This window comes from Sitophilus oryzae, unplaced genomic scaffold (genome assembly GCF_002938485.1).
Source record: "Sitophilus oryzae breed Bouriz unplaced genomic scaffold, Soryzae_2.0 scaffold_1853_pilon_pilon, whole genome shotgun sequence".
Taxonomy (NCBI): Eukaryota; Metazoa; Arthropoda; class Insecta; order Coleoptera; family Curculionidae; genus Sitophilus; species Sitophilus oryzae.
The window spans coordinates 508,221-523,217 of NW_022146561.1; the positions used below are offsets into that span (position 1 = coordinate 508,221).

At 30.8% G+C, this 14,997-nt stretch overlaps 1 protein-coding gene across 1 annotated transcript in view; it reads right to left on the reverse strand.

Moving 5' to 3' along the window:
• LOC115883265 (synaptic vesicle glycoprotein 2B-like) overlaps positions 1-8,997 on the reverse strand; it is a 28,900-nt gene extending 19,903 nt beyond the window's left edge. Inside the window, exons 1-4 of the mRNA XM_030901601.1 lie at positions 8,778-8,997; positions 7,112-7,321; positions 814-976; positions 576-751 (exon numbers count right to left, since the gene is read on the reverse strand). Coding sequence (XP_030757461.1) covers positions 576-751; positions 814-976; positions 7,112-7,321; positions 8,778-8,853 — 625 coding nt within the window. The 5' untranslated portion in view covers positions 8,854-8,997. The remainder of the gene's footprint in view (positions 1-575; positions 752-813; positions 977-7,111; positions 7,322-8,777) is intronic.
• Between the last annotated feature and the right edge of the window lie 6,000 nt (positions 8,998-14,997).

Sequence of the window (14,997 nt, forward strand, 5' to 3'; positions counted from 1 at the left end):
GTGGCAAGTTCGCAATGAATGCTATCCAGCACGACAAATAATTATTCATAAATTAATTAGCGAATTAATGATACGCCACTGTTTCATGACAAAATTGAAGAAACTAAACAAAAACTAGTTTTAGTGAACCCCAATCGACATTTGATTTCGGAAAATCGACTATACAAACGCATAGTTTTCGAGATATTTACAAAATACCGATTTTGGGCGACATCTTGGCAAGATGGCGGCGCCGGCGGCAAGTCTGGAAATGTGTATTTTATAGATTTTAGTTAGGGACCCCAAAACCTATAAACCTGCAAAGTTTCAAAACTTCCGGACTTTTTTCCAAGCTGGCTCCTTTTTTGATCCCCAATGACTGAACTGGTTCTGGAAGTGGTTCTGACATGCTTGGCTAATTTGGTCAATTGGCTTAATCAGTACCAACCGAGTGACTCTATAAATGCTCATTTTGTAGATAATAGATTAGTTTTAATCATCTGCTGATGAGTCGGTGGTAAGGCTAAAGTATTTTGGTCTATTGTGTTTTATTTTCCTAATGTTCTTATGCTTAAAAAAATAAACGTGATACTTACTGTAGTCCCCAACAAAGAAGTCAATTTTATACGGTAAAATCAACCAGGCTATCAGTGGAAGGAAAGCTGTTCCAAAACTATTACAGGAACCAATGATAATTTGACACATGGGCCTGTATTTTGCACTATGGAACTCGGACATATATGAACTTAAAGCTGCGAATGGTCCATTAATGCTACAATTGATAAGCATTAAGTTATTGAAATTAGTATTTCAGATCAACTACAATCAACATACATAAAGCCTTGTAAATATTTTGTGACTAGTAGTAAAGCAATATTTTGTGTCAAGGCACTTGTGAATACAAATATGGAGTCGACAAGGAAGCCGATTACTAAAAGTTTTTTTCTTCCAAGGACATCAAATAGAAATCCCCATATTATCGCACTAGAGATCATACCTAAAATAGTTAACAAATATTTACATATTTTATAGATTATTGTTTACTAATTCAATTAAAAATATGTAAGTAGAAATAAAATATTTATAATTTAGACCGCGCCATAGTTAAGTAGAATTTAGAAGTACTGTAACCATTTAAAACGAGCTTTTGAAAGAAAAAAGTGAATATTGGATTTTAAGGGATATTTAGATTATATCTGCAAGCTTACCCATTGGAGGCAGTATAATTTTACACTTTAATGTCACTTTAATTTTACTTTAAATTACTTTTATTTTTTACTGTTAGTTATTTTTATTTTACTTTGTGGCGTTACAGGTAAAACCTACACGGGACTTGAACAAAAACTTTTTTGTAGGACTTGTCCTGCATTAAAGTATTTACTAGCTTCAATAGGTAAGCATACAGGTATCGTACTAAATATATCTAAAACTCGCAACTCGTTGGAACAACCAAAAAACCAAATATCCCAATTTAATTACTTGGGCGTGAATATATCTCTTGTTACAGATCTTTTTAGATGAAGCCAGGATACAAGCAAATAAAGCAGCACGAATATCTGGCTATTTAAGAGATACCTACCATATATTATGAAGTATTAAATTCATGCAAAGGAAAAACAAAATTCGCATATACAAGACTTCTGTTAGGCTAGTTAAAAACAATACCACAAATTATCTATAACAGATGCGAAAGAACACCGAATTACGCGTTCAGGTTTCTGTGACCTTCAGAAAGAGTTCATAGACAATCCGCATCAATGTATAGTTTGGGTTATTATTTGTTTGGGTGAAAATAATCTGCACCAATATGTTATCGAGGCATACAAAAAGGTCCACAGACTTCGAGACATACGAAAAATCAAGTCCATTTAGCGTGTGTCGCAATTTTCACACCTTAAAAAATTAGTTTTTTATAGCTATGACAACTGCAGCGACTATGAAAAAAGCTGTGTGATTTTCATAGAAAATAAGGGCACCTGTAATTCATTTGAGAATGTTATAAATCGCTAAAAGAGGTTTCAAATCTCTTGGATTTCTATTAATATTAAATAAATTTTATTAAAAATTGAACTAAAATTTTTAGTATCATTAAAAACAATTCATCAGTCAAATTCCCTCATTTAAGGTGAATATTAAAGTAAATATAAATACAGCTCATTCTAAGCTCTACTTATCTTTAAGAAAAATTTAAATCATTGTTGCAATTGGGCCTTAATGCCATTTCGAATGAACAATAGTATTAATAATGTACATTATAATAATAATAAATTTTATATCATAGTGTGTATAAAAACTACTAAAACACTTTTAAATTGGTATTATATTAACAACTTTTGTTTTTTAATCCAAAAAAGTTACCAATTTTCTCAATCAAAATATTTGTGGTCCTGAAAAGGACCTTCGTTTTCCCCATGTTTGTCAAGGTAGGTAATGGGTAAACGGTAAAAAACAAGATAATGAAATTTAAAAATTACAAAAATTGTTCAAAAGTGCCTCCCTCTTGCATTAAACAATAACCCAAACGATCATAAAATCCCCTCCTCACATTGGATAACATATCAGGGGTGACAGTGTCAAAGGCATTAAATATTTTCTGCCTTAACTGCTCCAAGTTTTGAATTTCTTCATGGCCGTAAATTTTAGATTTTATGTACCCCCATAAAAAGAAATCATTTACCGAGAAGTCAGGTGAAATTAAACGTAAGTCTAAACAAAACTGTCATTTTTGAAAACTTGTCAAAATTTGGACACACGCTAAATGGACTTGATTTTCCTATGTCTCGAAGTCTGAGGACTTTTCTTTATAATCTCACAGTAATTTAATAGATTGCTCGTCATATTATATCAGCTCGTAGGAGATTAGAAAAAAAAAAAGATATTTATAGTATAAAAAATTAATTTATATAACAAAATTTAATTAAAGATGTGACAAAATAGTTACATTTCTATTGGTTCTATCGGACTTTTTTCGACTATATAAATCTTTATTTTTGTAAACTTTAATGCATAAAATATTTTCAATCTAATAAATAATTTAATGATGTAAATAAGAGGAAATTTCTCACATGGGTGGTCAAATTCTATAGTTTTCATTATATCAAACAGCCTCTGAATGTTTTCTTCAGTGCCAAACTCATCAAAATTTAATATAAATAATTTTTCCAGCCTGTAAATAAAATGAACAAATTTTTCCACTTTCATGATCAAAGGCTTTTAAATGGGTAAATAATTTCGAGTTATCCAGAGATTCGGATTCTTTTGCAAATTTTAGACAAATATCACATTGATGTATTTGAAGACCTTTTTTAATGATGTAGTCAAACATAATTAAAGGCATTTTGAGTTGAAAACATTTCTCAGAGGCTGTTTGATATAATGAAAACTATAAAATTTGACCACCAATGTGAGAAATTTCCTCTTATTTACATCATTAAATGATTTATTAGATTGAAAATATTTGATGTATTAAAGTTTACAAATAAAGATTTATATAGTCGAAAAAAGTCCGATAGAACCAATAGAAAGGTAACTATTTTGTCACATTTATAATTAAATTTTGTTAAATAAATTAATTTTTTATACTATAAATATCTTTTTTTTCCTTATAAATAAACACATTTGCATCCCATTTTAAATAAAATATACAAATTTTCCGATGCAGTCGCTTTCTTTCGCATCTGTTATAGGAAATTTGTGACAATACTCAGAATAACAGAAATGAAAATATTAAGAACGATATACTAAGTTACATTAAGAGATGGAATTCGAAACCTCGACATCAGAAAGGAACTGGAAATACAATACATAGTGTAGGTGGAGAAGATCGAGAAGGCGTCATATTGGGAAGAACATGTTGAAAGAATGGACCGCGACAGAATAGCAAAATGGGTGCGAACAACAATTCCTAATACTTTCACACCACCTGACAGGCCAGCAAAAGGGTGGTACAAAAGTTTGACTTCTGTATCACAAGAGGCTTGATAGCTGTTTTATACAGATACAGGGTGGTGCCTCTCATACGCCGCGGAAGCTCCAGGGAGAACGGTAGTTCTTATCGAAATGAAATTTTGGCAGCCTATGTAGGTTAACTTAAAGAATTTTATAAAAATATATAGAATTATACAGGGTGTCCCCAAAAAAAGTTACACATCGAAGTTTTGATTTTTCTAATAGAACATCCTATATATTAGTTGATTTTTGGATTGTAGAAAAAAATAAAGGTGGGTTTTATTAAAGAAGCATATACCTAAAATCTAAGGATTTTGACATATTTCACATTTTGTAAAAATGAAGAGTAAATTTTAAATTTCAATAACAGCTACCTAAATTTTAGTTGAGTAACCATTGTATGTTAAACCAAATTGAAATTTGACCCGAAAAGTTATATAGGGTGAGACAAAATTAATATGGAACATTATCACTGTCACTTTTAAAAGCAAGTTACTTCTTTATTTTAAAAGGAACACCCAGTATATTATTCGGGTGTTCAATGGGGAATTTATATATCTACAAAATATTATTAAGGTTGCCTACCCCTCAGACAAATATTTTTCTAGATATTTTAATTTTTATGATTTTGCGTCAGTAGTATATTATTTGAAAAAAATATAGGTGGCTGTGATATGCCTTTTGTTAATTTAACAAAAATTAAAATTGTAGAGTAAAATACTTAACGGTACTAAAAAGATACACGTTTAAAACATATTTTAATTATTACAGAATTAAAACTAGATATAAACCTATAATTATGTGACAAAAATTAGCTAGATGAAATCAAATGCTCAAAATGCTTCCTTTCCTGTTAACTGCATAGAATAATTGTCTTTTCAAAAGGATCTTTTCATTTTAAAAGGCATTATGTGGAGTTCTACCTTGAAAAGCAGCTACAATAATTTTTCTCATATTGTCGACAATAGGTGGTCGAGTTTTTTTAAACACTGTCTTTAACATATCTCCATAAAAAAACCAGACTAGATAAAATGAGGAGCATTTAAGTATTCTATTAATTGGTGAATGCACACTGCATTGACAATAATTTATTTATTTATTGCAATTAACTACGGAGAATAATATCAATTCTTTCTGATGTAGGATAAGTTTGCATTTTTGGGCAAATCTCTGAGAAATTTTCTTGTTTTAACTGACACAAATTGATAACTAGTTGTTAAAGTTGGACTAATTAGACAGCTATGTTGAAGTAACGTCAGACATATCGCAGCCACCTAGATTTATTAAATAATAAAGATCTACTCAGATCAAACCATGTAAATGAAAATATCTAGGAAAATCTTTGTTTGAAGGGTAGGCAACCTTAATAGTATTTTGAAGAGACATGAATTCTTCACTGAATATCGGAATAATATACTGGGTGTTCCATATAAAATAAAAGAGTAACATCCTTTTGAAGTTGACCAATGTTCAATATTAATTTTGTCTCATCCTATATAACTTTTTGTATATAGGGTGTTATTGTATAGGGTGTATATGGGGTTTTGTATATATATATATATATATATATATATATATATATATATATATATATATATATATATATATATATATATATAACTTTTTATTAAGTTTTAATTTGATTTAAAGTACAATAGTACAATATATATATATATATATATATATATATTTAAATCAAATTAAAACTTAATATTAAAAGTTATATATATATATATATATATATATATATATATATATATATATATATATATATATATATATATATATATATATATATATATATATATATATATATATATATATATATATATATATATATTTGTACTATTGTACTTTAAATCAAATTAAAACTTGATACAAAAAGTTATATAGGGTGAGACAAAATTAATATTGAACATTGGTCAACTTCAAAAGGATGTTACTCTTTTATATACAGATGTTACAATTTTTCTTTCTATTTCTTGCATTTTAGAGATTGAAAGACACTTTTAGATATTAAAAGTGTCTTTATTAACTAAAGACACTTTTAATATGATACGGCAATAGTGTAACCTATAAACTTGTTTAAATATTATGATATAGAACACAATCACATATTGTTAACCGTGTGAAAAGAGAGATTAACCAAAAGAAAACCAAAACAATGACCTTAAATTTCCCAAATAAATATAAAGCGAATATAACACATTTCAATAAAAACGTAGTAGATGGTATTAATAGTAAAATATGAATTTATTATAACAGTGTTGTTATAAAAAAAATGTATCAGTATCATCATGTAATTATCGTTATATGATAACCGATTTTTATTAAAACTTTGTTGTCACGGTCGAAGTGTACTTGGACCATGTTTAATTTATGTCAATGATGACAGAGTATTGATAATTTCGATATCTAAAAAATATCTCGAGAACCATTACCTGTAGCGATTTTTACCAACAGACCTTTTTTACGTAAAAAACGTCGTAAATGTATAATTTTTACTCAGTAGTTTTATACAGGTACGGACGAAAACTTATTACACTTCAAGCCACTTAATAAAATATGTAGGATATGAGTCCTTGTAGAAGGAGTCATATTCTACATACATATACGTCATATACTACATCCTAGGCATCCTAGACAAAACGTCCCAGACGCCAATTTTCATTCATATATTGAAGTTACTTCATAAATTATTTGGAAAATAGAAATAAAAATGAAACTTCTACATCTTGTATCTCCGAAAGTAGGCATTTTTTTGGACATACATTTATACGAACTATTTTATTTATTTTTATCTGCAGAACATGCTGCCGAAATTTCCGGAATACAGTTCGGACCACTCTGTATATTAAAAAACATCCTGTTACAAAAGACATGAAGAAAATGGGTCTGAGTAAATTGGAAACTGTGGTAACACTCTTATACCGGGTTATATCGGGTGGTGGCATAGTCGTTGGAAGCATAGGAAATTCTATGCAAATTTTGAGCTGTCCAAATATTGCCACCCTTATTAATTTTACAGCTAATTCGTAAATAGGTTTTTAAAGGTCTGCGTATGGCTGAATACACATGCCAAATTTGAACAATTTTGGACAAGCCGATTTTAAGTAATTTAATGAAAAACTGTGTCGTACATTACTGTTAACTATTTTTATTAGTAGACTTTAGTAGCACATACCTGCATACGTTACTGCATTTAATAAGCCCTTATCATCTAAAGAGAGTTCTAAATCACATTGAGCAGCCACAAACGTATATGACATAGTCGACGTATCAAATACCGTACATAAACTCGCTGGTATAGCCAATACGAAGAGCAACAAATTGAATTTTCCAAATTTGGTTTCGGCAATGGCCTCCTCGAATGTCGCAGGATCCAGCTCTGACACTACAGATTATTCAATGCTTTAAAACATTACTGCTTCAGACATGTCAACTAAATTGACATGTCTGAAGGAAAAGTACAGGGTGTCCCATTTTCGTGAATTTTATGGGGTTTCTTGTTGTTTATGAGTAGACATACAAACATGCAGTTTTTATGAAAGTAAAGATGCTATACAAAGATTTGGCAAAGCTTCCTTAGTTTCTGAAAAACAGGGCGAACTTGAAAATGTATATTTCGAATTTTTGCGGTTATATATTATAACTTTTCGAAAAGGTGAGAACTGAATCCCATAGAGTTTTTACGTAGAATCTAGTAGTAACTAATTTTTCGCTGGGATCTATAATTTTCAAAACCTGATTCAAACTTATGTTTTTTTTTTAAATGTAACATCTTGTATATTATTTTATTTTATTTACCTTTTTAAGTCGCTTTTCAAAAATATAATATGTTTAGAGATGGGCAAACACCCGGTATATTGTAATTTGGGTAAATACTCGATGTTTTATATTCGGTATATACCCAGTAGATATATACAGTGCATACACCCGGTATGTACACAAGTATCTTGTAATCTTGCTTATTTTACCCCACAAAGTCTGCACGATAGCACCACAACCTTAATTTTATCGAAAATACAGCACAACGCAGACAGTTCAATTTAGGTTAGGTGAATATTCGAATTTTACAACGGATTCCCCGACACTGACGAAATATTCTTTATTATACCTATTGGGTATTTACCCACCGCCTATTACTGAATATGTTCTATATTGGTTTTCATAAATGAGGTAAAAAAGAGTTATTTAACTTTTAACTTAAATCAATCTGGTTTAGAAGTGTTTATTTTTTTGTAAACTAATTTAACCAGATAATATTTCGATCGTGTTATCTTAATAATCTAAACTGAAAATAAACTTGTGCAGCTTTTAGGTAACAGCCGTCAATCAGAGTTATATATTTTTAATGCATTTATGCAATAATTTCAGACAAAGAAACTAAGATGGAATAACCACAAACCAAAATTTGACGTCGAATAACTTATTGCCGCCTGTGAAAACGTTAAGTAGAGCATTTTTTACCTTGCTTTTAAAATTAAGTATAAAGTATATTATATTTTTAAAAAGCTCATAACAAGGCAAATAAAATAAAAATAATATGCAGGGTATCCCTAACAAGTTACGCTATTGAATTCAACGTGAAAAACTCGTGGGACTCAGTTTTCACCTTTTCAGTATGTTGTAAGATACTCGATATACAAGGGAAGTCGAAAAAATTTAATTCGCCCTATATCTCAGAAAATAAGAAGCAAAAGACAAATCTGTGTACATACAGCAATTTTAGTTTCATAAAAAAGTAGGACAGTAATGTAAAAATCACACCTTTATAACTCTATACATAAAAGAAACACCCTGTAAAAAAACACGCAAATAAGACACTTATTTTGCAATGGGACACTTACCTCGTCTTGAGAGCGACTTAACATCACTAATAACACTAGCTTTTCTGCTGTCAATAAAATCTACTTCAGTCTCCATATTGAATATTGGGTTGTTCGATTTACCGACCTATTCATTTAAACACTGTGGCTATCATGGCCCATAATAAGGCAATTTTGTATAAGAAAAACTCATTTTAAGTGTTTAATTTTGGATTAAGTTGTTCACTTGAACGAAAACTAACATTCTTTCTTTAACAATTTAACAAAAGCCTAGCATGGCAAATATTTATATTTGGTTTAGCGTGTTACAGGGTGACTACATATTCGATTTTTCATTTAAGGTTTTTATTGCCATTTTTTTTTTAAATAGAGTGGTAACGCTGTAGCATTTAATTTATCATCATCATAATCATTTTCAGCTTATATAACAATTTCCAATTATATAGGGAACAAATTCCTTTGTTTCAGATAGGTATTTATTTTTTGTTACTTATAATTTTGGCTTATACTATTTGTTATTTTATTTGCTGCCGGAGCCAGTTTCATCTATTTTTTATATGTATTGGTACCCCCTTTCTAGATATGTTAAAGATACCCGGTAAAATAAAAGTCAGTATGTTATATTTATCAATCTATTAAGAAAAAAGTAGAAGAAGTAGTGTCAAAAATATTTCGAACCTCTCTTAACATAACAAATTAATACATTTCATTTTTTTTTTTCATTTTTTGGGTAGTTTATAGCTGGTTTATAGTATCATCAAATCAATAGCAATAAACCAGATAGAAACTTAATTAATATACCTATTTTACTTTTGTTTTAGGATTAAAACTGGACTTGAAAATGGTTGAGAGTCATGATTCTCGTAAAGTCTTTTTTGCTTGGATATTCACTTTGTTATTGCAATTATCATTGCATTAATGTGATTTAATAATCTTAAAATAAACTAATTTAAAAAAGTGCCAGAATGTCTGGGAATGGCTGCAATAACCAGGAAGCTCCACTTTTTTCGAAAATGAGATTTTTAATGCCCTTTAAAAGAATTGGCCGATTGTTTCCTGCAACAGTCACTTCTTCTGCATTTAAAATTTGTAGGTGGGTGGAATAAACACTGCTATTGTTTGTTATTATATTATAAAAATTATATTTATTTTTATGTATAAATAAATCTGTATGTTTATAAAACAGTACAATTTTTGCTTTTTTTATAATTTTCCTTATAATAGTAGTATTCTTTCGTTCTGCAAGAAACTGAAAATTTTCACTTAAACTGATTTATTCCCTACCCCACGTTCCCTTTACGTGGTATACTACTAATATTGGCTAATTTAAATTTCCCGCCAGCCAGAATATGCGATAATGTCTTACGATACGTTTTATACCTATCTCTTTCTTTTTTATATGAAGCACACATAATAAAAAAAGATAGCAATAAAAACGTACGTCCTGCCATGGTCCTGCTAATTGGTTTCAAAATTGTTATTCTGAGTTGCGCTACGGGAACGCGGTCCCACTCTTTACCGTGGAATTTGTCAGTCTCTTTTTATTTATTTTTCATAGCCATTGCTGACCCCGTTTTTTCGATCGTATTATAGTTGTAGTATGATAAAAAAACACGGCGACATCAAGCATCAAGTTGGCTTGTTTGTTTTATTTTTCTATCATACAGTATATACTATGCAATACAATGAATTTTAGTGTACCTATTGAAATAGTTTTGAAAAGGACACTATTAGAAAATATTTTTTATTAAAATAATATTTTTGTGTGTATATTTGACAGACCTTCAAATGTGGTAAAATTTGAGGCAAAACCGTTAACCGAAAGAAAATATTTAATTTAAAAAAAGAACAACCATCGTATAAACCATATTTAAGTCACCCTGTACATCTTTGAAAATATTTTTAAATGTGTTTTACAGCATACTTTTTAATATAAATTGGATTTAAAAAGTGAAATAGATAACCTGTTTTCGAACTTGGACACCCTGTAAATCAAAAGCATTTATATTACAAAAAAACTTCGATAAGTATGATGTGTAAAAATGTGATTTATTTTATTCTTTCTAAAAATACAAAAGTAAATAAATTAAAATAATTGCTTTTAAAACTAAATCCTAAAAAGACATCGTCACAGATAAAAAATTAAAGTAAAAAACATCACAATATGTCGTCACTTAAACCTAAAATTATTGTCTCTCTTCGTACAGGGGGTGTCAAACATTTTCCAGTTAATGGGAAAAATATTATATAATTAAGTATCGGAAAAAAGTTGAATAAATCAGCCATGTCTAGCAACAACAAATTTATTTTGGTATGTATCATACAAGTAAATGAAAAGTCACTGTGTAATTACATTTGAAAAACGTAGTATTGTATATCAAAATATTGAAGAAAAAAAAGTTTAGTATTTAGCTTTATGTATGCTAGCTAATTTTAAAAAATATACAGTTAGTTTCGAAAAATAATAATTTTTAGATCATGTCATGACTAATATTACTGACTAACTCAACATGTTTCTTTTAGATACTGGGTTTTTTTGAACTATCGGTAATACGTTTTTTTTCCTTTCCGTTTGGGAACTATTTTGACACACCCTGTATATCTACGTAGATCGAGAAAGATAAGAGCGCTTTCCAAATATTTATCGGACAAACACAGAGAGTGACAAGAGAAAATCTAAAAGGTAGAATACGTAAGGAACGCTACACTACGCTGCTACTGGATGGTGATGTAATCCTCGTTTCTCGGTATCGCCAGGCACAGGATTCCGCTGGCCATGAGCAGGAATCCGAATAAGTAAACCGGAATGATGCAGTTCATGTCAAGGAGGATGCCGAAGATTAGGTTGCCAAAGATGGCGCCTAAACGGCCGGAAGTTGCAGTTAGGGTGAGTGATAATGCCCTGGAAGAGAAGAATAATGTTATACAATATATTACAACAAATCAACTTAATATTTTGATTAGGTTTATTATTTGAGGTTAAATTTAGGCACCAGATAAGCAATACGTAACTGAAATCAAAGCACATCATTGTACTTCGTTCAGTTTACGTATTGCTACTCAGGGCAAAAACACGTACAAAATTTACCACAGAACTTCAATACGCCGACGACTGCGCTCTAGTTGCAAACACGGTACAACAATTACAAAGAAATGTTGAACACATATACCTGGGCATATACGAGGCTTTGGGCCTTAGGCTGAATGTCAGCAAAACTAAAATCATGTACACTCCCCGGAAGATCACAACAATGCTATAAAAATCGGAGAAGAATTATTATTCAATTATGTGGCGGAATTCAATTACCTTGGCAGTTTGATTTCGGAAAAGGCCAATATTGACTCTGAAATTCAGCACAGGATGAGCTGGCGCCTCAGAAGCATTCTGGGGGTAAAGACAGGGGTTTTCTACAATCATGACTTGAGTACAAAAACAAAACTTGCAGTATACCGAGCAATTATAATCCCCACCATGATATATGGGGGCGAAACCTGGGTGCCTTACCGCCGACACATGAACGCATTGAACAAGTTGCAACAGAGACACCTTGGACAACTCTTAAGAGTCCGGTGGTTCATCATGTCTCAAACGTATCGGTCCTTGAAAAATCTAACTGCGAGAGTATTGAAGTCATGGTCACAAAATCCCGCTTAAGATGGGCTGGTCACGTATGCAGAATGCAAAAACCGCATACCAAAATCTCTGTTTACGGTGAGCTTGTGGACGGTAAGAGGCCGGGTGGACAACTGAAAGATACAAGGACATTTTCACGAAATTTAAAGGAATTGTAACATGCAGAATGAGTGGGAAAAAGCGGCTCACAATAAGAACTCAATGGAGAAGGGGTTATACTCAGTTAACAGCGGCAACCAAAAGTAGAGAGCAACAAAGCAATGAGATTTGAATGTCCGGAGTGCGGTAGGCAGATAACATCACGTATCGGGCTTTTCAGTCACAGAAAAGCTCATGAAAGAAAACGCCTTGCGTGACCATTTTCTTTATGTGTGTCGAATACTCGTCAGCGAGTAACGGCTGTATGTATGTATGTTATACTTGCCAAGTATGCAATTATTGGTGTACTTGTACAAACATTTATTATTGGCATATAGTTGCCAAATCGTGCGTAAGCGATTTACTTGTGCAATTATTTGTCACTCGTCGCGCTGCGTGAGCGTCAAGCTTGTAGCAAAAAATGTTGTTTACAAAGATAGTATACTTGCCAAGTACGATGGCGCATTCTCACGACTCGTCTATTTGACAAACATTTGTAATTCGTAGATATACAGGGTATACATGATGCGTCGGGCATCTATGCAACATGTGGTGTATTTATTATAGAAAAATAAAAAAAAAAAAAAAAAAAAAAGAATTAATAAAAAATACTTGCAAGTACATGAGTTGTCAGAGCCCGCCCTAAGAATGTACTCCACTAGGATATTGTATGATCTCAAAAAAAAAAACTAAGATCACTAAATTCGTGAAAAATTACTTTAAAAAAAAAACTTTTATGCAAAAATTATGATAAATCATTTATTAAAGGGGTGATAAATAAGTAATCTTATAATAATATCCTCTACAGTTTGACAAATATAGGGAGAGACTTGGGGATAGCGCAGTCGCGCACATGATAGAGGGAGAACGCATTGGGCGGAAGAAAGATGCAGTTACGCTACGACAAATATGATTAAAGCAAATTTGTATGCTGTCCACTGCGCATCGAGGAAGCGTGCTCTTTTTTTATATTTCTCACGTCTCTAGCTATAAATATTTTAAGTTGTGCATCAGGTATATATCAAGAATTTATTATAAAAGTGAATTTAAATCTGACGATTGTTTTTAAAAAGAGAGCAAAATTCCCAGACAGGAACAGCTTTTCTAAGATGTTCAAACAAAATATTGATAAGTGTATTAAAAAATGTGCGTACTTCTTTATTGTTGGATTTTGATGGTATTATTTTTTTGTTCTCTGCTCAATGATTTTTTAAACGTACACGTTTCTTTAAAGGCTGTGTTAATAGTGGAATAAAAGTATTAGAACTTATGCAATTTAAATATGTCACGGCTTGCAAAATAAAACACTAGTTCACCACAATAATACATCAAAACACTTTGCTTTTAACACTAGATATGCAACCGAACTTGAATTGTGATCATCTGATCATCTGCTGATGATGTTAAAGTAAACTGTTTAGGTATATACAAATTAGCGCATCTCTCATACGACGCGTAGGCTCAAGAAGAACAGTAGTTTATATCAAAATGATTTTTTGTAATAAAATACAAATATATTTATTGATTTTCGGATTCTAGAAAAAATAAAAAGTGAGTTTATTAAGAAGCATATGCCTGAAATGTAAGGATTTTGACATATTTCACGCTTTGTGAAAATGAAGAATAAATTGCAAATTTCAATAACAGCTACCTAAATTTGAATTTACCCTGTATAGCCTCATATTTAATTACAATAACCATAGTATGTTAAGCTAATTAAAATTTAACCCGGAAACCTATACAGGGTGAGACAAAATTAAGATGGAACATTGATCGCTTTTAAAAGCAAGTTACTAATTTATTTTAAATGGAAACACCCAGTATATTATTCCCGGTATTTAATGGGAGAATTTATATATCTTCAAATATTAGGTTGCCTACCCCTCAGACAAATATTTTCCTGGATATTTCAATTTTTATGATTTTGCGTCAGTATCCCAGATAGCACATTTACGTTCTTTTCATATGCGAAGCAAGTGACTATGGAGAACAACAATGTTCTATTCACATTCCTTTTTTTCATTGGGAACATATATGGCACATGAATAGCAGAGATTACGTTCCACCCTATTCAAGTGATATGGAAGTGCGTTTTACATTCCAAGATATATTGTATGAACGTTGTTTTCTATATCTGGCTTAAACTTTGACGTTTGTAAAAAATGCCACCTGAATATAATTATCTTACTGTTATAATCTTACCTTAAACTAGTGGGGAAAAAGTCTACTATCACACAAAATAGTACTGCTTCTAAAATACTGGTCAACGCTTCAAAGAAGCACGAGAGTATCAAAACTTGAATGCTGTTCGTTACCCAGTTTAGTGAAATCGTCACTATACCTGAACAAACCAGACAAAAAACTGCAAATAAGAAAATCACATTATATATAGTAGTATGAAGTTATTATTTTTTTCTAATAGCTTATATATTTTTCTAATTCTCTTTGAGTTTTCAATAGTAAAGAGAA